At 33.7% G+C, this 27255-nt stretch overlaps 1 protein-coding gene across 1 annotated transcript; it reads right to left on the reverse strand.

Moving 5' to 3' along the window:
• Positions 1-1451: 1451 nt before the first annotated feature.
• Positions 1452-27255, reverse strand: LOC131927201 (uncharacterized). The gene is made up of 34 exons (XM_059282933.1): positions 27108-27255; positions 25360-25499; positions 21718-21887; positions 20988-21148; positions 20509-20585; positions 20300-20382; positions 19817-20045; positions 19497-19576; positions 18949-19092; positions 18696-18798; positions 18397-18545; positions 17925-18035; positions 17475-17541; positions 17232-17332; positions 16830-16988; positions 16212-16334; positions 15609-15710; positions 14234-14291; positions 13705-13854; positions 12106-12298; positions 11174-11278; positions 10893-10971; positions 10306-10420; positions 9279-9359; positions 8443-8552; positions 7896-8009; positions 7094-7255; positions 5969-6097; positions 5387-5517; positions 4710-4841; positions 3791-3914; positions 3482-3578; positions 2773-2880; positions 1452-2582 (listed from the first exon to the last, which is right to left on the reverse strand). Exons 1-34 carry the CDS (start codon positions 27167-27169, stop codon positions 2509-2511), a joined length of 4023 nt encoding a protein of 1340 aa, XP_059138916.1. The 5' UTR covers positions 27170-27255; the 3' UTR covers positions 1452-2508.

A 27255-nucleotide genomic window follows, 5' to 3' on the forward strand; every position in this document is an offset into this window, starting at 1 on the left:
AAATTTTTAGATTTTGAATAATTAACCTTATTGTTCAAGAGTAGGTAAAAAAAAAAGAGGAAATTACCTTACTTTTATCAAATAATTATATATTATTACACAACAACGTAGTTCTTTCATATAATTATACAAGCTATTCAGAACTTTGAAAATCATTTACCTGCAAATCTTAACACTACTGGAGGCGTGAATAATCCCTGACGTCACTAATTATGGGTGCGTTTATTTCTCATTCATCCATGCGTAGCGCTGTAGGGCACGCTAGTTAATATTTTTAAAAGTTTAATGTGGTTTCGGTTGTGCGGTAATCGAAGACGTTCTTTCAATGTTGACGTGCGTTTAGTTTGAATAATCATCAACAATTGTTGTTAATTCAGTAATGACCTACACATGGTACTTCATTGAATACCAACTAAGGAAGGCTTACGATGTTGATCCAATTATGACCTACAAATGTTGATTCAACGATGACCTACATATGATTCAATGATGACCAACTAAGGAAGGCTTACGAATGTTGATCCAATTATGACCTACATATGTTGTTTCAATGATGACCAACTAATGAAGGCTTACGAATGTTGATCCAATAATTATATTATACAAATTAATGTTAATCCAATGATGGCCTACAAATGTTAACAAAAGTTGATTCAATGATTACTTATAAATGTTAATCCAACGATGACCCACAAATGTTGACTTAATGACCTACAAAGTTTGATCCAATGATGACCTATTAATGTTGATCCAATTTTGACTCACAGATGTTGATTTAATTATAACCTGCATATTGAATAATTCATTAACCTCTCACCCTACTATACTTACCCGATATAACCTTTAATTATTTCGTGAAGCTTATAGCATTTATAAACCTTCACTCAGAAGACTTAAATTGTTTCATATTGTTTCAGAAAATAATTTTAAACTTGCTTTATTTACGTCATCTACATTACCTTAAAAGGAGGGCGGGGTGGAGTGGTGGCGTGGTGGAGTGGTGGCGTGGTGGAGTGGTAGACAGTATGACTGCTAACCTGGTTGTCTCGAGCGGGGGGGGGGGGGGGACGGGACTACGACAAAGAGTGAGTGGGGAAGGAGGGAGAGTAAATGTTGAGGGACAGACAAAGAGTGAGTGGAGAGAGGGGCATAGAGTGAGCGGGGGTGGGGAGGAAGAGTAAATGATGAGGGACAAGGAGAGAGTGGAGAGAGAGGCGTGGAGAGAGGGGCATAGAGTGAGTGGGGGTGGGGAGGAAGAGTAAATGATGAGGGACAAAGAGAGAGTGGAGAGGGAAAAAATGGAGTGGGAATGGAGGGACAAAGAATGAGTGGGAAGGAAGGGAATGAGTGAGTGGGGAGGAAGAGTAAATGTTGAGGGAGTGATAACAGTGAGTAGAGAGAAGGACAAAAAGTGAATGGGGAAGGGACAAAAGGTGAACATTAATCTGACACAAGATTTTAAATATTTATTGACTTCAAAACATAGTCAATGTGGAATAAATATTTGTAAGTATTAAAACTAAGTTTAGTATAAGTGTGTAAAATACTTCAGTTTTGTGGCAAGGATATACATTAAACAAAACTTTCCAAATACAAATTCACTTGACTAAAATGTTGAAATCCTAATTGTCATTATAAATATAGATTTTATGATAAAAATTGTAGTGTGGTTTAATATAATGGAACTACAAATTTTAATAAAAAATCTCTTGTAGTATTAAGTAGTTCTTGAATAAACAGTTTGTAAAACAAGGTTTGAATCTAATACTTTACAAATAATCACATGGTAAACAGCAATATCTTTAAATAACTTGATTTTATTCAAATTTAAACAAATTTTAAATGTAGAAAAAAATTACCCTTTTAAACCATACGGTAGACGAAGTAGAGTTCATCTATTTCTACGACCAAGGACTGTGTGATCAAGATAGAGTTACATTCCCTGATTTCACACAAAATGTCTGAGTTTATAAGATGTGTAATCTACAACACTTCGCATATCCAGATACTAATAGGGATATGGATACAAATAAATGAAAATCACAATCCTTTCTTTAAATTAGATTACACAAACACACAATATTTAGTATGTATAGGTTATTGTTAAGCAAAATGCTTTCCTTAACATGTTTTTTATTTAAAATTTTGAAAATTGAAAAAAAAATATATATAATGCAAAACAAAGATACTTTTTGGTATTAAATCATATTGTATAAAGTGTATACAGGTAAAAAACTAGATATTTATAAAAAATGAAAGACACTTTGCCAATTGCTGAAATATAGTATAAAAACTACAGCAAATATTTTAAACTTTTGATTTAAATAAAGCAGCTTTACAAGTAAAGATTTATACATACAAAAAGTGTGTTCACAATTTTTCACAATTTTTTTACAATTCACTTTCAAATGTCAAAATTTTCTGCTATATTGTACTAACAAGCATTGTTATAATTTTAAGAAAAATATAATTCAGTTATAAATTTCTCAATGTTTGAATTTCTTCCTTTCAGTTTCCAAATGTAAAGTTTGAAATATCATTCAAACAAAGGGACTGAACTTTTTCAGGTGTTGCAGGAGCATCTGAAATTAGAAAATGCAAAGAATATTTTTTTTAAAACATGCAAATAATTTTTTTTTTTAAATTTAGTAAAACTAATTTTGTCTATTTAATAAAATGTTGATTGAAACAAATACAAAAAAAATTAATTCAAATTTTGCTAAAATTTGTTCTTGCTAACTCAGAGTGTATGTTTTTAAAACAAAACATTACCAAGTGGAAAGTAAACATCTTGGCTTATCTCCCCTCGCGCTGCTTCTACAGCATGTTTGACAGCAAACAGAGCAGCTGCTCCCATAGTCAGTGGGGGCTCTCCAACAGCTGAGTTACATAAAGTATAAAGTGTGATTATTTATAAAGTATAAAGTGTGATTATTTATAAAGTATAAAGTGTGATTATTTATATAGTATAAAGTGTGATTATTTATAAAGTATAAAGTGTGATTATTTATATAGTATAAAGTGTGATTATTTATAAAGTATAAAGTGTGATTATTTATAAAGTATAAAGTGTGATTATTTATAAAGTATAAAGTGTTATTATTTATAAAGTATAAAGTGTGATTATTTATAAAGTATAAAGTGTGATTATTTACAAAGTATAAAGTGTGATTATTTATAATATAAAGTGTGATTATTTATAAAGTTTAAAGTGTGATTATTTATAAAGTATAATAAAGCAAGTAAAAATATATTTATAATAATAAATGTTTAAATGCATTGAAGATATGAAAATAAAACTAAACATGCTTTAATTGAGTTGAGGTATTCATTACTAAAAATGTGTAGAAGATATTATGAGCCACCCACAGACAGACAGACAGACAGACAGACAAACATTGTGAATTAGATAAAAGTTTATTTAAAAATGGGCAGTTTTTTAACCTAATAGCATAAAGCAAAAAATAAATGCAGTACAAACCCTTTGAACGCAGAACACCAACTGGATTTGGGGCATTTCTTTGGAATTTAAAGTTAAAATTCATTGGCAAATCTTTTGGCAAAGGCGGTTTATAATACTGAAAGAAAAATAAATTGTGTTTTAACGTTTCCATAATTCATGTTAAATAAAAAATTTTAAATGGTGTTTTCATGTTTCAATAATTCATCACAAAAATATTTTTCCAAAAAAAAAATGTGTGTGATAATTTGAAATTTAAAACAAATATATGCAACTATTTAGAAATATTTTTTGGGTTAATGAAAGATATAAATAGAAAAATATGGATACCCATGTGCCATCATTGATTGCTTGCCCAGTTACAGGGTCAAATTTCATCTGCTCTTGCATGAAGTAGCCCATGCCCATAACAAAACCTCCTTCTGCCTGACCAATGTCCAGTTCAGGGTTGATGCTGTTAAACATTAATGTAGGAAAATGAGGAATTTAAGTATTTTAACACCTTGATACAAAGAGGCGTATATAACTGGTATATATTTTAATTTATAATTAAAAAATGTCTACCCACCTATTACCCACCGGTCATCAAAGTCATACAACATGTCCACCTGTCTACCCACCTGTGTACCCACCTGTCCCCACAAATATGTCCACCTGTCTACCCACCTGTCTACCGACCTGTCCACTTATCTACTCACCTGTCACCACAATCATACATGTCCAACTGTCTTCTACCCACCTGTCTACCCACCTGTCCATCTGTCTACCCACCTATCTACCCACCTGTCTACCCACCTATCTACCCACCTGTCCATCTGTCTACCCACCTGTCTACCCACCTGTCCACTTATCTACCCACCTGTCTACCCACCTGTCTACCCACCTGTCCCCAAAGTTATGTCCATCTGTCTACCCACCTGTCTACCCACCAGTCTACCCACCTGTCCACTTATCTACTCACCTGTCACCACAATCATACATGTCCAACTGTCTTCTACCCACCTGTCTACCCACCTGCCACCACAATCATACTACATATCTACCTGTCTACCCACCTGTCTACCCACCTGTCACTACAGTTATGTCCATCTGTCTACCCACCTGCCTAACCACCTGTCTAACTACCTGTCTACCCACCTGTCCATCTGTCTACCCACCTGTCTACCCACCTGTCTAACCACCTGTCTAACCACCTGTCTAACCACCTGTCCACCCGCCTGTCTACCCACCTGTCCACTTATCTACCCACCTGTCACCACAGTCATACAACATGTCCATCTGTCTAAGCTGGTACTGGCCAGTTAGGATGTCCAGCTCTGCCTCAACACAAGCAATACTGTAGCAGTTATAGCGGCTGCTATAAGGGTCTCGTGGGGCTGTCCTGTAATGTCAAGCATACACATAGTCTACATACAGAAATATATAGGTATGTATACAAACTATATATATATATATATATATATATATATATATATATATATATATATATATATATATATATATATATAAAATATAGATGGATATGTGCATGTGTATATGTAAATATATACATGAAAAAAAATATATAAAAATATTTATACCTGTACAAATTCATAATTTATATGTATACATACAACATATTTCTAAGCACTGTATACATACACAATAAATATTTATATATAAATTTATATATAGGCTACACTTTTGTATATACATTCACACGTAACTTTTATAAACATGAATATGAATATGTATTTCCTTATCCATTAATAGTGACAAGTGACTAGGCATTGAATTGTGCTTGTAGGTTTAGATACAACACACCTCGTCAAATTTTACAGTGAAAAACTTAAGTGCTAATAGGATAAAATTGGTATGAAGGTTTAAGTCATTAATATTCTTTTTTTAAAAATGAAAAAAGTCGAGGGTTAACCCCCAAAACTTTACATGAAAGATGCAGTCAGGTCTATCATGTCAGCATAACACTGTGCCACTAGTTGTTCCCATGTTGGGTTCACCATTTTAGCTTTCACAGGGGCCATGCGTTGTTTGAGGATGTTGCAAGCCTCTATAACACCCTATTGGATAACACAAGGAAAATAAAAATCTTAACCTAAAAAAGCGAAACAATACACATTTATATTATTCAGTATTTATATGACAATGCTTAAAGACTATACACAAGGAAAATAAAATTGTTAACGTAAATAAGCAAAACAAAACAGATTTATATTAGACAACATTTGACAATGTTACAAAGTACTTAATAGATTACAAGCAAACACACAGAAAACATTTTCAAATGTAACACAATAAGATAAACAAAACAGATAATCTTTAATTTTTCTTTTGGAAGTCTTAAACTATATAAGTATGAAAAATGCATATGTATGAGAGTTGTATTTATGAATGCAATTATTATTACATTTTACATAACAGTTTGGCAAATATTTAGATGAATGCATCTTTTATAAAATTAATATGAAGTCAATGTATGTAAAATTTATCTCCCTTCTTTGTGGAACTCACCATGCAACAAAGTTCAGAACCAATTGAGCCTCCTGTTGTGATGGAGTTTGCATTGATAATTGTTGAAGATTTTTGTACACGGATTTTATCCATTGGGATTCCAAACTCAAAAGCACATACTTGAATTACCTGTAAAAATGTAATTTATCCTATCATTACTTAAGCAAACAAATCAACAAAAACTGAATCCATGTTTTAAATTGCAACATCTTTTTTATTTGTATTTTGAATCCACATTTTAAATAAGAAGCAAGTCTGGCCATGTAATATTAGATAAGCAAATATACTGTTTGTTATAAAATAGATTGAATGAGAATGGGAGTGACAGTGATCAAGAATGTTTCTTTTAGTATTTATAATTGTCAACAAGTATAATGTAGATACTTTTTGTACTGTACCTGTCTTATTATTAGCTGAAAGTTTATACTATAAATCTTAACTATATGATAATTATTCTATGTATATCTGCATTATTCCTTGATTGCATTATATAAAATCTGCCCACACAAAATACAACTGACTGCTACATAAAACAAATCAAAATATAAAAACATTTTACTGGTAACTAGAGTAACCTACCTTGGTGTTGATGCCCTGCCCCATGTCGATGTGACCTACCTTGGTGTTGATGCCCTGCCCCATGTCGATGTGACCTACCATGGTGTTGATGCCCTGCCCCATGTCAATGTGACCTACCTTGGTGTTGATGCCCTGCCCCATGTCGATGTGACCTACCTTGGTGTTGATGCCCTGCCCCATGTCGATGTGACCTACCATGGTGTTGATGCCCTGCCCCATGTCAATGTGACCTACCTTGGTGTTGATGCCCTGCCCCATGTCGATGTGACCTACCTTGGTGTTGATGCCCTGCCCCATGTCGATGTGACCTACCTTGGTGTTGATGCCCTGCCCCATGTCGATGTGACCTACCTTGGTGTTGATGCCCTGCCCCATGTCGATGTGACCTACCTTGGTGTTGATGCCCTGCCCCATGTCGATGTGACCTACCTTGGTGTTGATGCCCTGCCCCATGTCGATGTGACCTACCTTGGTGTTGATGCCCTGCCCCATGTCGATGTGACCTACCTTGGTGTTGATGCCCTGCCCCATGTCGATGTGACCTACCTTGGTGTTGATGCCCTGGCCCATGTCGATGCCCCCATGAGCAATGGCCACACTCCCATCTCCGTGGTAGATGATGATGTGAGTGTTGTACATGCCCCCAGTCCAACCTATACCAAACCTGTTGGGCATCACAGCAAGGCCGCGCTTTTTCCACCTGTTGGCCTGATTAAGCGATATATTCACAATTTATGTGTCAATAGCAAGGTTTAAATGTACAAGTTTCTGTACTACTAGTATAACGTCAGAGCCAATTATAAATTGTAACAATGAATGTGTGTTCTTAAGGAACAGTGCGACCAAAGAGGTAGAGCGCTAGGCTGCTAACCCTAAAGTCTCGAGTTCAAATGCGGGCCCAAATCAGTAGAACATCCCTGAGTCCACCTAGCTCTGGTGGGTACTTAACAAAATTCAATTATTTAAATAACTTGGTAAGATAGAAAATATAGTTTTTTTTTAAAACATTGTTATTCAACGGCTACCAAGACAAATCATATATTTTTGTAATACTTTGTTTGCTCTTTATTTTTTTGTTCTTGTGAAAAATTTCAAAATGAAGCTGTCTTTTTTATCAGACACCACAACAAAGTTGACAGTTTAAAATTTGTAACAAGCTGCAATCTATCAATAGTATACAATGCATTTAAAACAAATTGAACATGATAATTATCCATATTTCTAGTCACTTTCTATCCTTTATTAGTTCTACAATTTTATGTACTTATATATAAGGATGAGCATGGATTTGTATGTGGGTATGACTAGCATACATGCAGAGTTGAATGCTGCGTGACTAGATACATACAGAGTTGAATGCTGCAACAGCTTGTTGACGCTGAGTCAGCTTGATATCGTTTTCAAACTGCGCTGCTACTTCACGAATACTACAATAGTTTAGAGGCATCCCTGTTGGGGTAAGCTGGGATTAAAAACAAACAAAACATTAGCAATGGCAATATCAGGGGTTTTGATTGTGCATTAAAAAATATTAGCCTAAGTTATAATATTATGGGGCGGAGTGGCCTAGCGGTAAAGAGCTAGACTGCTAACCCTTAAGTCTTGAGTTTGAATCCAGATTCAAGCCAGTCGACTGTCCCGAGTACACGCAGCTCTGATGGGTACCTAACTCATGTATAAAGTCAACTAGGCACAGTGCTGACAACACTATTCCTTCATATCTGAACTCGACTTCACTTGCCCCATAGACCATCAGGTTTGGAAGGGGAACATTACTTACTTACTTATAATATTTTGTAATTGTTTTAAAGCTATAAAAAATTCTAATGCTAGAATATTAAAAAAGTGAATGTTTTACTTTTATAACAATATTGGAAAGATGAAAATGTACTCACCTGACCTTTGACATACAAGTTTAACTTTCTGACCTCATAGGGGTCTTTACCCAAAGACTTGGCGACATGTTCAATGATGTTCTCCATGATAAAAATAGCAGGTGTTGAACCTACAGACATGCAGATATAAAAATCTTTTTTAATGTCTAATAATGATGCAGATATGCAGATATACAATTTTTTTTTAATGTTGAATAATGATGCAGATATACAAATCTTTTTTAATATCTAATAATGATACAGATATGCAGATATACAAATCTTTATTAATGTCTAATAATGATACAGACATGCAGATGTACAATTTTTTTTTAAATGTCGAATAATGATGCACATGTGCAAATAAAGAAACAATTTTTAATTTCTAATATGAAGGTATAAGATCTTATGTAAAGGTTTCTGAAAAGTTTTGAGTAATTTCTGGTGATCAGAAGTAGTACTTTACACTGTATCAGAATTCTCAAAAAAACCATACGAATTTGCGGGACGAAGTAGTCTAGTGGTAGAGAGCTGGACTGCTAACCCGTAAATCTCGAGTTCGAATCCGGGTTCAAGTCAGTAGACCCTCCCTGAGTCCACCCAACTCTGATGGGTACCTAACTCACGTTAGGGAAAGTAAAGGTGGCTTGGCATAGTGCTGACCACACTAGCTCTTCATATGCCGAGGTCACAGAAACAAGTGAACTCTACTTCACTTGCCCTATACACCGTAAGGTTTGAAAGGGGAACTTTACATACAAATTTGATAATTTTAAATCATACTTTTCAAACAGCAAATTTTGAGGGTCAAGTCAAATAGGAGAAAGTGAGTCTAGTTGTAATTATGCCATATTTACCTGGCGACCTGCAAGCTGTGCTACTTGGTTTGTTTGTTTTCACAGGAATTGGACTGATCTGCCAGTTTGCACAGAAGTAAGCTGAAAATAGATTTAAAAAACAAAATAATTTATTAAAGTTACTGATTAAGTTTATAATTTTTTTTTTACAATAACATCACGTGGTAAACTGTTAATTTCTTTCCATATATTTGAGCGGGGTAACTATATATATATATAGCAAGCTAAAAATATATTTTATATATCACTTTTTATTTTTTAAATAGTATAAAATGTTTTTTAAAATGTCTTTAAGGTTATATACAAAGTTAAAATAGATTAAAAATCATTTTAAAAATAATCAGCACTGTTAGCATAGCCTAGTACAAAGACAATTTCTGTTAATTCTTTGTAAATTTGATTCAATATGCATACATAATCTCCTGGTTATAATACTTAAATAGAACAAAGTCCATTTATAGGTTTAAACTATTGTGCTAAAATATTTTGTGAATAGAGTAGGATTGAGTTATTTTTAGTTTGTAAGCTTTAAACTGTAAAAAACTTGTATAAAAACATGATATTTGTTATTTTCTCCACTTTTCACAACAAACAATATTATTTTAAACCTAATGAAAAAACTACAAATAGTCAACTTCTGATTAAGTCCAACATCTTCTGTAAAGGGAGGAAACTATCTGGGTAGGAAACAGACATTATGCATAACGGGTGAAGAAACTGATAGTAAAAACAAGAGACAAATATTTAGGCGCCAGTATAAAATATTTTGGGAACAGCATGGCCTAGCAGTAGAGAGTTAGACTGCTAACCCGAGAGTCGAGGTCGAATCCGGGTTCAAATCAGTGGAACATCCCTGAGTCCACCCATCTCTGATGGGTACCCAACTGACGTTAGGGAAACAAAGCGGCTGGGCATAGTACTGACCACGCTATCCCTTCATATGCTGATGTCTCTGAAACAGATGAACTCTACTTCATCTGCCGCCTGTGTCTTGGGCACAAACAGGAAATGATGATAAAATATTTACCGTTATCAATCCATCCAACGAGATCACCACCATTTCCATCAACATCTGCAAAGCCTTCATCACAGTAAATTGTAACGATAATCCCAAGCAGGAGGCCATTGTTGTCAAACCCAACCTTAAAAACAAGCAATTTATTTTGTTAATAGTGCGTGCAATAATCCCAGCTTTTATGTTCTATCACATGATTATTTGAGCTTTGCTCTTAATTAAATACCTTTTCCAATCTTAATAACGGTTAATTACTACATAATTAAAAGAAAATTAAAAGACTTCACAAGTTAAAAGGCATTATAAGTAACCAAAGTCACTTGAGAATGTTTAATGAGGGGGGAAAAATATCTGATCATAAAATTTGATGAAATATAACAAAGTGTGAACCTATTGGCTTTTTTTAAAAATAATTTTTATTCTATATCAATTTATGTTTTTAAAGTTGATGTTTAGGGCTATATTTTTTTATATTAGATAGGCCTACTTATTTCCACACTAAATTTAAAAAAAAAACAGAAGTCTTTGAAAATATAAGTTTTTTATTTATTAATTAATTTACTAATTAACGTAAAAAAAATAATTAGAAATGAGTTCACCTCATATTCTGCATAGTAGGCCTCTCTCTTGCCCAACATCTGCATATTTGTGTGTATATCCAGCCTCAGCTTGACTGGCCTGTAAAGTAAAATTAAAAACTAGGAATACATTTTGTCAAAATATATTTCGGAGCGTACTACAGATATATAACAGGAGTAAAAAATGTCTGTACAAGTCAAATAAAAAAAAAACTAAATAAAAAATACTTTAATCTTGAAGTTATTTTAAATTATTTTAATTGACTTTATGGTCATTATTAATGGGAGTGTTCACGTCTTACTTGTTGACATAATTGGCTGCAAGAGCACATAACCCTGCCACTTTATTAGGCTGAGTTATCTTTCCACCAAAGCCACCACCTAGTCTTTCTGTTGTTACCTCCACACTGTAGAGAGTAAAACTGTATTTTTACTTCATAACAGACAAGTTGGAGAAGTAGGTACTAGATCTATATACTATACCACTTTAAGAAATAGCAACTACATAAGAGACCACTTTGAGAAGTAGTTATAATTAATGACACCATTTTAAGAAGTAATATTTTTTTTATAAGTAATAATCAGTTCATTGTTAAAAAAAAAATTACATCAACTTATTTTTATATAGTCTACAGAAAAAAAGCTCAATTTTAATTATTTTAAATGTTTTATAAATTACAATACAGAAATGTGAATGGTTTGGTAAGCTGGAAATAGTATAAATGACTAGAAATTAAGATATTTCAGCAATTATATTTGTATTTAAATATGAAAATATTTCTTCTAATTGCTAATTAAATTGATATAAAAAATAGGGGTCGGCGTGGTCGAGTCGGTAAAGCTCATGGTTGCTAAACCGAAAAGTCTCGAGTTCGAACCCTCGGGCAGATGAGGCTCGTTAGCTGGGGACAGCCACTCTTCTAGGAGAGACAACTCCAAAATTAAACAACTGCTGCCTTGTAGTTTGTTCTTGGTTGGACAAAGGCTACGGAAGCAAATCCAAAAAGAAAAGCAGGCTGAAATCGGAGTCAATGGCCTCAATGGCGCATAACCAGTTGACACGTAACGCTTAATTGTGATGGAGGCGTGGTCGAGTCGGCAAAAAGCTCATGGTTGATAAATTCGAACTGTCTCGAGTTCAACCCCACTGGCAGATAAATCTCAATCCCCTTCAACACTAATAATTAAGAAGGAAGAAGAAGAAGAAGTAGATATAAAGAACTAATGGTCTGACCTGGACTGAGGTAAGTTGAGCACACCACAAACAGTTTCCCCAACCATGTCCAGCCACTGACTGGAGACCTTGACCTCCATGCCACCCACATCGCTGGGTGTGCAAATAGCTGTCACGGTCTCCAGGTAAAAATGGTACTGGTCACCACAGCTAATGCTGCCGCTGATCTTTTTGGGAGCAGCCGCAATGGCACCTGCAAGATTTGTGTAAAATCAATTTTTCATCTGGTAGAATATGTGGGTCTATTAGTGGCGCGTTATCGGTGGACTCAGGGGACTAAGCTAGCCCCTGATAATGGGACTAGATTAGTCCCTTTATAGTCTAAGTAATACAAAATTTTGACAAATTGATATCTAATTGGTAGGTAGGCAACAGTAACTTGTTATGGGATTTCCATCTACTAGTGAAAGCTCATCAATAGTAAACTGGTTGAGGTACATGAGAACAATTGTAAATACTAATTTTTCTTTGATTAAGTAATAAGGGGGTTGGTTTGGTCGAGTTATTAAAGCTCATGATTGCTAAACCGAAAAGTCTCGAGTTCGAACCCTCGGGCAGGTGAGGCTCGTTAGCTGGGGACAGCCACTCTTCTAGGAGAGAATACTCCAAAATCAAACAAATGCTGCCTTGTAATTTGTTCTTGGTTGGACAAAGGCTATGGAAGCAAATCCAAAAGAAAAAGCAGGCTGAAATCGGAGTCAGTTGACACATATACTTAACTGTGTTGGAGGGGATCCCATCCAACACTAAAATTAAGAACGGAGAAGAAGAAAAAAGAAGATTAAGTAATACAATTTTTTTAACAGATTGGTATGTAACTACTATGTAGACATTAGTGGCGCGTTAAGGGATTTCCCATCTACTAGTGAAAGCTCATCAATAGTAAACTGGTTGAGGTACATGAGAACAATTGCTTATGCTTTTTTTTAAATTAATTTTATTAGACTACTCGGAAAAATTAAGAATTAGGAGCTTCATCACTGCAAACTAGTTATCCAATCACAATAATAACTTCATGATTAACTACCAGCTTTATACCCTTAATCTAATACCTTGGTTGGGTACACTTATGACAACAGCAACTAAAAAATAAATAAAATCTTCTTCTTCGTTCTTAATTGAGAACATGGTGGAGGATTTAGACAACAAGTCCAACTTCGTGAATAAACCGGACTGTGGTCTCCAGATCAGCAGGTGCCCCATATAATTTTTCCCTGAGTGGGGTGAGCAGGGGCCAGTGTCTGACTCGTGCCTGGCTATATAAAGAACATTCCTGAAGGACGTGCTCCGTGTATTCCGGGGCCTTGCCACAAGTGCATATTTCGCCACACCCAATTTAGTTTTTTATGCATGTGTTGATTTAGTCTGTTATGGCCTGTTCTAAGTCGAAAGATTATGTATTGTTGTTTTCGTGTCAAATTATAATATCCATCATCTTTATTGTAGTGAGGGTGTGTGTCAGACCACATTTGCGTTTGTTTTTTATTATTCTTTTTTTTTCTTTTGGGTGTAGCGAGATTTCCGGTTGTGGTTTCTTTCCCCCAATTTTTGCCAGCTGGTCCGCAATCTCATTACCATAAATAAAATAATAATGTTCACCTTTAGGGTCTCCAACAATTGTAGGGGCAGGAGGGTTGGGAAAAAAAGATTTCTTCTGTATGCCATCCTGCAGGGTGACAATGGGCTGTTGGATGTTTTTGTAAGTCACTTTAACCAGGCCTGCCGCTGTTTGGGCTGTTGTTGCTTCGTCTGGAAAGATTTTCATTTTTTTTTTTTAAATTAAAAAAAAAAAACAACGAATTCAACAAAAAAAAAAAAGAATTTAAAATGTGAGAAATCAAAAATAAAATCTTGATTTTTACATGGTTTGTAGTAAGAATAATGTGCAGTCTGCTTTCTGTCTCCCCAACTAACATTGGGTACTCTTTAAAGCTAACTTTCCCAAAATCTAAAGTGAAAATTTTGGAATGGAAGATTTGAACACAGAAGTCACATTCTCTACAACTGATTTATACAAGTTGGTTTAAGTTAGCCCATTTTCCAACCTGGACATAGGTCACTGGCAAATGCTTTCCAGGTATCTTAAATATGGGCTAGTATCTCCAATTGGTGTAGTGAAGAAACATACCTGCCACAATGACACCAATAGGCTGTCCAGCAAATCCAATGAAACCAGAGCTTAGCAGCTGTAAAGATAAAATTAATTTCAGTACTGCTACAGACTAGTTATACTTACATGGATAACATTTATGAAAACTGTAATACTATTTAAGATAAAATTTCAGTACTGCTACAGACTAGTTATACTCACATGGATAACATTTATGAAAACTGTAATACTATTTAATCCAAGCACAGTTTAAAATGTTGAAGCAAGCATCTTCCTTCCACAATGTGATCTAGCCAATGGTCAGTGATATGTGGATGGCATGGTCGTGAGATAGAGCACACACTTACTGACCCCGAAAGTCTGGAGTTCGGTTCACAGGCTGAGTTAGAATCCAACCAGCTCTGATGAAACTGCCTACCTGACTCAAGTCAGTAAAGCTAAAGGCAGCTTGGCTTAGTGCTGTCCTTATCCTTTCACATGCCAAGATAATGGGATGACGTGGCCTAGTGGTGGAGCCCTAGACTGCTAACCCGATAGTTTTGAGTTCGAATCCGGGTTCAAGTTAGTGGAACGTCCCTGAGTCCACCCAACTCTGATGGGTATCTAACTCTCGCAAGGGAAAGTAAAGGCGGCTGGGCATAGTGCTGACCACATTATCCCTTTATATGCCGAGATCAAGAAACATATGAACTCCACTTCATCTTCCCAATGGATCGTTAGGTCTGAAGTGGAATCTTTACTTTTTTTTTACTTTACATGCCAAGATAAGAAAAACAGATAAACTCTACCTCCTCTACAATATAGACTTGCTGGCCTCAAATGGTACTTAATAGTATTAAAGTCAATCTATATTTTTGGAACCTGTCCGTCCATGAGGAAAGTGAAGTAGAGTTCACCTGTTTCTGTGACCTCAGCATATGAAGGAATAGTGTGGTCGTGCCTTTATTTTTCTCTCACTGGAATTAGGTACCCATCAGAGCTGGGTGGACTCCAGGACATTCTCCTGACTTGAAACTCGGATTCAAATTCTAGACTTTCAGGTTAGCAATCTAATGCTCTACCACTAGGCCACACTCTCCCCTACTTACTAGTAATACTGGTGTTGATTTGAGGTTTCAAGTAAGAAAAGAGAAAAAAAATCTAATACTAAAATTAACAATCTATTTTCTCAGCCTGTTTAAAGTAAGTAAAGTAAAGTTTTCCTTTCAAACCTGATGGTCTATGGGGCATGTGAAGTAGAGTTCACTTGTTTCTGTGACCTCGGAATATGAAGAGATAGTGTGGTCAGCACTATGCCCAGCCGCTTTTACTTTCCCCTAACGTGAGTTATGTACCCATCAGAGTTGGGTGGACTGTTTTAAGTGGTGGTATGAAAGCTGCATGAAAAACAAACCTCCTGTTTGCTGCCTGTGTATTGCCCTTTGGGTAACCAGCTGTTAACACCTCCCTTGGGGATGTCTGAGGCTTTTACAAACGCAACAACCCCTGGTAGTGACTGATGAATTAAAACAGGACAGCTCAGGATAAAATGTCAATTATAGTGACATGACTCATGAGTAATAGCTCAGGATTAAATGTCAATTAGAGTGATATAAGAAATAGCTCATGATAAAATGTCAATTATAGAGATATAAAAAATAGCTCAGGATAAAAATTCAATTATAGTGATATAAGAAATAGCTCGGGACAAAATGTGATTAGCAGTGACATGAGAAATAGCTCATGATCAAATGTTAACTAGCAATCATGCTACAATAAAATATGGACTAAAAATTATTGATTGAATTAAGTGGATTCTTATTTAACTAAAAAAATCTTTTTTTTAAATTTTTGATAAAGGATAAATGTAAATAAGTTACTTTTTTAAATAAGATAAAGGAACTAACTAAAAAAAAATTAAGAACTTATGAAAGAAGCAAATTTTTGTTACTATAAACATAAAAGATGTAAAAAAAATAACTAAAAATTGCAGCATATAAGAAAAGATGCAACAAACCAATGCAACAGATGGATCAATGGTGTCAATCTCAGCGTTTCCCACAGTGCTGACCACAACAGATGCATTCAGTTGGCCAGGTGCTGTTTTTAGGTCATCCAAAAATAGAGCCATGCCAGTTGTCTGAACAAAAGTATTTTTTAATTAGAAATTTTTAATTCAAATTTTTTAATTAGAACTTTGATATTAAAACTTTGTAATTAGAACTTTGGAATCAGAATTTTTTAATTAGAATTTTTTTTATTCCAAAACAGTAAATTGCATTACTCCTCATTATATTTATGCAACCACTAATTATCAACATATCAACACTCCTTATCAAAATTTTACCACAAGTTATAGAAATGTCATCAAAGTGTAAATTGTTTTTGTTAAATCAATAATTTAAACTCATTAGCTAAGAATGACCACTCGTTAAAAGTAGCATAATAAAACATAATTCCACAAAATATAACTGAATGAAACTGCATTAGAATAACGCGTTTATTACTTTCACTTTTTTCTGTTTGAGCAATCTTTACTTTCCCTTTTTTCCATTGCGGTTTTTACTAGAAACCCATTCCTAATCAACTTATCAAGATGCGACCACTACATAACTAACACGTTAGTTCTACTCACCAGGTATGGGGCTGTTACTTTAGGTATGGGCTGAGACACAGGGTACTCTGATGGGTCAGTGCCGTAGTCCTGGGTTCCCTCAATTGGAGTTCTGGTCAAGCCAGTGGCGCCGCTGGTGTATCGGGGACTGACCTTGGATTGGCACACAGCTAAGACAAACTTAAAACAGAACAAAAATTTATCTTAAATTAAAAAGAAATTTTGATAAAAATAATTTAATTTGAGTTAACTTTTTATTCTGATTATAATAAATATAACTTTGATTCTCGATTATGAAAAAAATAAAATATAAGCAGCAAAGCCTTATGGGTGTCATCTTAAAAATCTTTGTTACCTGAGATCAACTACGCAAGAAAGAAAGAAGACTTTTTAAAAACAGCAACTAATGAGACTGAAACAAACCTTGTAAAACATCCCCAAAGCAAGAGATTTCCTGTAACTTGGGTTGGCCCAGTTTGGCAATGTTTGAGGGATCAGCTCAGAGTTCAAAATAGCTAGGGCATCTACAAAACAATAAAAACAAGTAAAAATAAAAGACTTGATATAGCCTACCTTTATTGTTTAATTCTAAAAATAAGTTAAAACTTACAATACTACTAAAAATGATAAATTTTAACTCATTTTTGAAAAAAAAATTTTTTTTACTTTTCAGTACAGCAGTATCCCCTAAAGCTTTCCCTGTTAGAAATGATTCTGTTTGGACAGCATGGATCTTTACAAAAGAAATTAAAAAGGCACATTTAAAAATATACTAGTCTATATCTTCCGCAAATTTTTTAAATAAAAGTATTTTGAGGTACTCTACTATTATTATGAGCCCTAAACAATAAACAAAATAAGACTTTTTTAAGGTTAGATTTAAATTAGGGAAATATCTAGCATTGTATAATAATATATGTTAATTTGTGTAGTTTTATATTTATAAATAAATACATTTGTATTTTTAAAATAAAGTAGATTTTGTAATTTTTAAACTTTGATCAGTTTTATATAAATACAGGCCACTGATTTAAATTTTTTAAAAATGAAAACATATTTTTTTAAAAAGAAATTTGGGAAGTAAGGAAAAATAAAACAAGTTTTCTTGTTTTTTACCATTTGAGAGCTCAGCCCTTGAATAACAATAGAAGGCTTTGATTTGACCAGAAAATTTTGGCTAGAATCAGCGTCCACCATAAACCCTGAACTAATGTAAGCCTGAGAGGACTGAAAAAATGAAAACAAGTACAATGTTATTAAAAACAAAGAGTTCGGAAAAGTTTTAGATTCCAATGGCAATTATTAATACGACACTAAAATATTTTTTTTTACTAATATCTAAATAACTCAATAGAGCTTAGACAAGAAAAAGTAGATCTATGTACTAATTTGAGGATCAAACATTTTTATTTACAAAATTCTAAATATATCTAAATCAGTTTAAAAAAAAAAAAAATTAATCTAACCTGCAAACTAACAAAAAAAATAACCAGTTAAAATCTACTTAACCTGCAAACTAAAAAAAAAACAGCTAAAATCTACCTAACCTGCAAACTAACAAAAAAAAAACAGTTAAAATCTACCTAACCTGCAAACGTAGAGAAGTTTTGTAGGTCAGAACTTTAACACCACTTGATGTGTACTTGGGGAGAACAGCTGATGTTATGACCTTTCCTCTCATGTCTAAGCCAAGAAACTCCAAAAGACTATACTGGCTCTTGCTACCATCACCATCATCTATAAATTTAAAAAATAATTTATAAGTCAAAATTTAAAATATAAATTTTAATAAGACCTGAACAATAAAAATAAGAAATAAATATTTAAAATGTACTTATCAAATTTAAAAAAAATTAGTTTTGTCATTTTTTAAGGAATGACACTTACTGATGACAAGAGTTGCACCTACAGTCTCCAGTAGTGTAAATATATCTGAAGGGAATTCTGGGTGAGCATGTTTGATCATAAGATTTCCTGCCCAGCAACTCATCTGTACAAAATTTCAAAGAATGATATTTTAATTCACAATCAACTGACAACATTTCAATTTGAACTATAGTTTTATTTACCCTTGACTTTAATACATTAAATAGTTAACACTTTAGTGATGCAAAAAAATTTGAGACTTCTCAATTCTTACATTTCTGATTCCATTTTGTGCAACATATCGCAGATGTTGAACAAACGTTGCGGCATAAGGGACATTCAACAATTTGCTTTGGTTAAAATAGTCAGTAAGGTTACTCAGAGACAAATTAGCACCCAGAACAATATTTGCATCATTCTGAAATAATCATAAGTTTACATTATCTATTTAAAGAACCACAGCAGTCAATAAAGTCAAATAGGTATGTTTATTGAATCTATAGTAGAAATTAAGAAACAAGTTATAAATGTATTCAATATATAATTACTTTATATAATGATCATCATTAAGAAAGAAAAAAGATTTTTTTTACAAAACAGTCGTAACAATCGTTAAGTTTTTTATGTCTTTACGAACATAAATTATTAGTGAGAGATAAAATGTTTAAATAAAACAATTTATTCTATTAACTTAAACATAATAAACTAAAAACAAACACAAAAAACTAAATAATGTAAGCTACAATGATACTAAAAGGAATGAAAATGCCAAATATATTTTTCATTATTAACTCTATAATAACAGTTGGTATTTTATTTTACCTGGATACTATACAGTTCTGGAACTCCTCTAATGTCAATTAAAATGTTAAAATTCCAAGGTCCAAAGTCTTGATAAACACCTAAAATAAATGTATTTAGCAGAAAAAGTTACCATTCTACTTCATGATTTTTCAGAGCGTTGTAAGTAACTACAATTTTCTTCAAAGAAAAAAAATTAGAAGATTTGAACCATTTATGGTACAAGTTTTTTAATTTATTAAAATATTATAATTTCTAGGTTAAAATAATAGTGGATAAAAAAATTAATTAATCAGATAAAAATAAAGTGTAGTAATTATAACTTGTATAATGTATCTCACCAAAAGATGTGTTGCCAAAGACAAGTCTATACTTGTCAGAACGATGCTGGTACAAAAGTTTTGTCAAATCCTGCAAGCTGGTAGGTTTAAACCACTGAGTGCCGTCCCCCACAATATGAACTGGACGCTCTATTTGGTTTTCACAGTGTCCATTTTTCCCTGTTTTGTTTTTGTGGCAATGTCCAGTGCAGGCTTGGCCAGATTTTTTGCACAGTTTCCCATCCAGCTCCTAAGTCATAAAATTTGTTCTTTAAGCTATTATTATTGAAAAAAAATTTGCTAAACTTATCAGATTTAGTTTTTATTAATTTTAATTTTCAGAAATGCAACTCCAAACCTTTAATTAATACTAGTGCTTTGCTTTGTTCATAATTCAATAATAGATAGGAATGTTAAACCTTTCAAAATTATACTTCATTAAGCACTGAAAGAAAATAATCTACACAATTCGACTGGGAAAAAAAACTACACAAATGTGTTTACTTCAATGTCAATCAAACTTCCTTTCAGAGACTTTGGTGCATCAACTGCAAATGATTTCATGGCATCTAGGATAGCTCTATAACCTGAGGGAGAAAAGTATTTAAAAATAAACAAATAGTTTTTTAATCATTCTAATATTTTTGTTTCCTTAAGTTTTTTTAAAATTACAGGTCAGATTGTTTAAAACTGTTGAACAAAAGAGAACTTGCCAGTGCATCTACAAATGGTGGCATCAAAACTGTCTTCAATCTGGGCAACTGTAGGGGTTGGGTTCTTCTTCAACAACCTGGGAAAAATAAAAATCACTAGTTTAAAAACTAAAATAATGTTTACAATTTGTTAACTGACAAGGAATTTTACTACCCCAAGTTTCTGGATATAATTGTCAAGTTTTTTAGGGTCAATATTTAATCTACTCCGCAAAAATAATTTTTTGTTAATGTAGAGGTAGAATTTTATTTTTAAATGGGTTCCATAGTGGTTGAATAATTTGATATACCAAATAATTAGATAATTAGAAACCCACCCCATTTTTAACAAAATTTTCTGGTCGTAAATAAATTTAAAGATTAATTCTTAACTTTGAAGTGAATAATGAAAATAGGATTTAATATTTAAGTAATCACTAATCTTTTTTTTCTCTGTAATTAAACCATGGCTGTGATAATCTGTGTACTGGTACACTCACCCATACATATTCATGATCTGCCCAGGTGTACAAAACCCACACTGAGCTCCATCATGTTTCACCATTCTGTCTTGTATAGGGTGTAATCCAATTTTTGTATTACCCAGCCCTTCAATGGTTGTGATCTCCATACCATCACATGTATACAGTTGAAGACAGCACTGAAAACAACAAAAATTATTTTAAAAATTGTTTTTTTTTTACTTTCATTTTGCAAAGAAAATTGGTTGAATAACTGAAAAGTCAAAAAAGCGTGCCTGCAAAAAACCTTCTTCTTCATTCTAATTGTAATATAGAAGGGGACTACCTTCAAAATAATTAAGTATTATGTGCCAACATGTTATTATGCATTGTCTTAAATAATTTACATCAGCAGTCAATAAGAGTTGCATCCCCTGACAGAGTTTCTTCCAGGCATCTCTTCTCATCTCTGCTTTCCCCCCCCCCCCAAACAAAATGGAGTTTATATAGAAAACATATACTTTTACCAGTCTGGAAGAAACAATACTGACAAAAAAGTCATCTACAACAATATTTTTTTTATCCACTGTATTAGAGTTGCACCCCTGACACACACAAAAATGTATCTATTTACCAAAAACAATTAGAGTTGCATCCGTTGTTGACACATACACATATCACCTACCTATTAGAGTACCGTCCCCTTGATAAACAAAAATCTACCACAAATTATGTGTAAACTTGCATCTAGTTATCAACAAAGACTCACCGAGTTGACAGCATGCTCCACCTTCTGTGAGGTGATGGGATCCAGGAATTTAACAGTGACCAGACACACACCACAGCCTCCTTCATAGCAACAACCTTTAGTGCCGATGGAGGCTCCCGACTGGCGCATGTATTCATTTAAAGATGTGGCTGGGTCGTATTCATTTCCAACTGTTTCGTTCAGAAATATAAAAAACATCTTTAATGTAATTTAGGATTTTTATCGTTTTGCTGTGTGTTACAAGTGGTGACAGGAAAGACATGCAACGGAAAACTGCGCAAATGCATTTTTGTTTTATTAAATCGAGCACTTTTAAACATTAACAAAGAGTGACTACATGTACACTGTAGCATAATAAAACATTTCCATGAAATATGACAAAATTAAAGTGTATTAGTATAATTAGTTTATATTTGCACATTTTTCTGTTTGCGAAATTTTCTGTTGTGCAGTTGTCCAATTGTGCAATTAAATTCAATAAAAATTTTTATAGTTTGAATTCCATAATGCGTTCACCGAAGACAGTTTATTAGATTGAGCAGCATAGAGGTGTAGGCAACTGTGTGTGTGAGTGTGTGAGCTAGAACTCCCTGACTACCCACCAAAATTATATAATTGATAGATAGGAAATATCTGGCTTTTCTCAACTTGCAGCTCAGACCAAGATGAGACCCCCCCCCCCCCCCCGAATCATCTATCAGACTATAGAGCCATTTGTTTAGTATATTTGTGTGTGTATATATATATATATCTAATACTATAATGGGCCACGTTCGCACATCTCTCTCTCTCTCTCTCTCTCTGTCCGCAAAAAATTTTCGCCGGACATCACGTCAGAAACGGCAGCAATATATTGAGAACTTTATACGGACTTTTGTTGAAAATAATATGTTAGATGTTTTAAATGTATAACCACAATTTTATTTAAAGAAGAAAAATATAAAATAAAGGCGTATTCGAATGTAGAGAAACAGTATTATTTATGCAACCGGAAAAGCATTAATAGATGTGTAAAAGAACGCATAAAACTGTGACGACACTATTGCTTACTAATGACGTCATCTGCTGTGTTTAGAATAAAAAAGAAATGAACTATTTCATTCAAATTTGATTTAGATCTACGTACACTATGAAATGTATACAATACAATTTTTCCGGCCTAAACTCATAACATTTATTTATACAAAATCTTTGTTTGGAACTGGCTAATTTGGGATAAAAAAATTAATTTGATAGAATAGGCATATTCGCGTAAGTTAAGATTTTAAAATACGTCTTTCATTCTCTGTATTTTATAAGGTGCCTAAATAGCGGAGATGTTAGTGTACTATAAACCACGCAGGTGGTGCGGGTTCGAGACCCACCAAGTCAACTTGGTTAATGTATTTTTTTTTTTTATTTTGCTCGGACTAAACTTAAAAAAAAAAAATTCAATTAGGATTCTAGATCTAGATCTAGATTGTCGGGTGTCCGATAAGGCACTTCCCGGCGCCGCAGGCGCTTCAAATTTGGCAGGATCTTGCCTTGGGGCGACAGAACACGGGGGCCGGTTGGCCGAAAAGTCTACGATGAGGGGGTCAAAACTGACCTCGACTGACCGGTACCTTATATGAGCTATAAATAGAAAAAAAATCTCCACGGAGGAACCTCTTCATAACTCTTGAGGTCGTAGACCGACCCTCGGGCGAATTAATTAAGCATTCAAATTCTCAATGTTTTCGAAAGCCTAAGCGAAGCTGGGCAGCACGCCTAGTATATATATATATATATTATATTATGTGTTATGTCGTTGTAACTAATTGCTCAACAGGAGCCTCACATGATAATAAGTCTAGACATGCATTAGACAATAATTTTAGGCTGTTAATGAAAGTAATACTCTGTCATGGTTATTTTTATATTTCTATTTTCTTAAATGTATATAGTTAACTGAATGATTAGCCTACAGTAGGTTGAAGATAAAAATAAAATTGATTTATACACTGCATATTTGATAAGATGATTTCCCTTATCTGGTTAACGACCTGTTCTATCTACTTGTTTTAGTACTTTAACCCTTAATCAGTTTAATTAAAACGTACTCATTAACTGATAACTACTGCGACGGTTAGATCATCTGGAAAGATTGCCAAAACAACAGAGGGGTTAAAGTCATAGTTAACTAAAGCTCCAAAGGTAAATAACAAAAAAAAACAGACTTTGACAGAGGTGGTTTGATAAAGCAGTGACAGACCTAAAGGCAGACATGGAAGCAGAAGACAGCAGACAAGCGGAAAAAGGTGGTGAAAAAGGCCAAAGACCACCACAGCTATACAGAGCTGTATAAATTACCGATAACTATTTCCTCTGATAAGAAACTGTGCAGTCATAAGTGATCTACAGATTATTTAAGTATGAGCTAATGTTTTCATGTAGAATTACTTATTAAACAATACAGACAAATAGCTCCAGGAAAAAATATAAAATACAAAAAAAACTACACTCTGAAATAGATAAATAACAAATAAATTACATATACATAGCAGCTTTTGTAACTATTTTAATACTTGTTTTATATATTATATAACCGGTCAAAAATGTCTCAATTGTATTAAGTCTCTAAGCCTGCTGTCTTAAGCTCCAGTCTAAGAAAAGTATGCAACTTATTATATGAATAGCTCTTTAATTGATCAGACACAATGGCTAGATATTTGTACTTAAGGTAAAAAAAGGACTGACACACAATTTCTTCCACAAAGTTAAAGTATTGAATCTCAAATATAACTTTCTGTGTAGCTACATAGTACATACATACATTTTCTAGTTGATTTTTTTTAAAGACTGAGTTTGCCAAAAACTTCCATGAATTACTTTTTTAAACCTGATAGCCCACTGTGAAGTTGAAGTAGAGTTAATCTGATTACGTAACCTACACATATGAAGGGATAATGTGGTCAGCCTTATGCTCAGTTGCGTTTACTTTCCCTAATGCAAGTCTGGTACCCTTTAGAGCTGATTAGATTTAAGGGGGTAGGCGCTGGTATAAAAAAAACCTTTTATAATACTTGTTAAAAATTTTTTTATTTTTACAGCTTTTTAAGGTACATCAGCGGATGCGTTTCCACTAAAAAAATTGGTGGTAAAATCTTGGTAAATATGACAACAGCTGTCATCTTGAAAAATATACCCCTTTGTACGTTTTCCACCATTCATAAAACATTATTTTTATGAATTTTCAAAATTTGTGTCCGTTCAAAACACTTAATTTTGGGGAATTTTTTAATGGACCAGCAATTTGAAAATTCATAAATTAGTTTGAAGATATGCACTTAAAATTTTTAGCTGAGTACCCCAAATTATGGAAGAAGATTATAAATTCATTTTTTATTGGGCTTAAAATATATTTCAAGAATGGTGGAAAACCTACGAAGGGGTTAATTTTTCAAGATGGCCGTCGTTGTCATAGTTACCAAGATTTTTCCACCAACAGCTATAGAGAAACAATTGCTTCCTAACGAGTATTTTACCGGAGCCTACCTCCTTAAGGACCTACAACAGTGTTGAGCATTGGATAAAAACTCCAGAACTTCTATTTAAGGGTCAAGTGCTCCGTCATCTGTCTACAACGTCCTATATAAGAATATAAATAAAAGTAAAAATTACCTGTATATGCTACACCATTTATGGTGAAGCTGACAGTACTCTTGAAATTTTGAACAGCTTTAAACTTGAAAAAATGCCCACAATTTTCACAGGTACATGCATAGATGCCATTGGATAACTCACCCTTTGTTGGTAAGTGACTTTAGTGAAGTAAAAAATAAATACTTTAAGTATCACCATTTGAATTAATTCCACATTCAAAAGATCATAATATAAATCATCTTTTCCCGTTTGTGTCCAAGACACATGGGGCAAATGAAGTAGAGTTCCTCCTCTTCCACTGCTAGGCCATGCCACCCCTCATCATATAAATATAATTATAATAATAATATAGCACAAAGTACAAAGTATCATATTTGCAGCCTAGACAGCTAGCAATTAGGCCCAGTACTAAGCATTCCTTAAAATTAATTGTTGTCCATAAATGACATCACAATTGTAAGGGGAGGGTGGTCCATAATTGTGTGACAGGGGAGGGGAGGGGGTCAGATGGTGTGACCTCACACTTTTGCATTAAAAAGCTATGTTAGAAAACACATTTTAGCCATTATTTCTATTTCCCGTTTTAAAAAACTGGTAATCATTAAAATTTAATTATTAAATTAATCATTGATTAATCGCCGACTCCTTAAATTTTAATAATTATTTCACATTTTGAGGAGGATTTATGTTTTGAAAAATTACAAAAAATGTTTCCTTATTTTATTTATGTACCTGTTTTTAAACAACTGAATTAAAACTTTTCAGTAATAAATGAAGACTAGCTATGTTTCCTACAAATGCAACCATGCTCATATACTATAGCAGCTATCTTGTTTAAGTTTTTTTTTGTAACATTATAGCGCGAGATTCAGGGGAAGTCACTCTATTTTACAAATGGCTGCTGTTTATATAGCAAATCTTGCTTGCAAACACTGCTGTTTAAAGTTAATTTCTTGCCTATATTCTTCTTCTTCGTTCTTAATTTTTAGTGTTGGGAGGGATCGAGCCTTATCTGCCAGAGGGTTTGAACTCAAGACATTTTCGAATTTATCAACCATGAGCTTTGCCGATTCAACCATGCTTCCATCACAATTAAGGATTACATGTCAACTAGTTATGCGCCACTGAGGCCATTGACTCCGATTTCAACCTGCTTTTCTTTTTGGATTTGCTTCCATAGCCTTTGTCCAACCAAGAACAAACTACAAGGCAGCAGTTGTTTGATTTTGGAGTTGTCTCTCCTAGAAGAGTGGCTGTCTCCAGCTAACGAGCCTCATCTGCCCGAGGGTTCAAACTCGAGACTTTTCTCGGTTTAGCAACCATGAGCTTTACCGACTCGACCACGCCGACCCGTGATATATTGATATATTTATTATTATTTAGCCATTGATTTAGGTTTATTATTCATTAATCTATAATATTTTACACAAATATATCACAATATTCAATATAGTAATATACTATTAAATAATAGGCCTACTTCTATTATAAAGCCTTGACAATGAGGTAACTTTTTCGTACATTACTACTAGCCGCGGGGCGATTTTACGTACCTAAAACGATAGATTACCAACTATTTTTACTAGTCTAGATCTCAAGATCTAGCTACTAGATCTACTAGCCACAGTACTAGCCAGATGTAGATCTAGATCTCTAGATTCTAAATTTCTAAATCTAAATTATTAAAAATTAATAAATTTCTAAGTTAAAATTCTAAATTAAAATATTGCTAAAAATAAAATATAAGAAGGTCAAAGACAGCTTACTTTGTCGAGCACACAGGACAGGCTATGGTCGAGGGTTTTTCAAATAAAATGTTTTTAGACATTTTAGATTCTGAACCCTAATTGACAATTGATAACTAAAGTTCATACGCGTACTTCAACATACAGGTGGAAATGCTTGAAACTACCC

The sequence above is a fragment of the Physella acuta genome, unplaced genomic scaffold, assembly GCF_028476545.2.
Source record: "Physella acuta isolate Inbredline_101_S28 unplaced genomic scaffold, ASM2847654v3 ptg001381l, whole genome shotgun sequence".
NCBI lineage: Eukaryota > Metazoa > Mollusca > Gastropoda > Physidae > Physella > Physella acuta.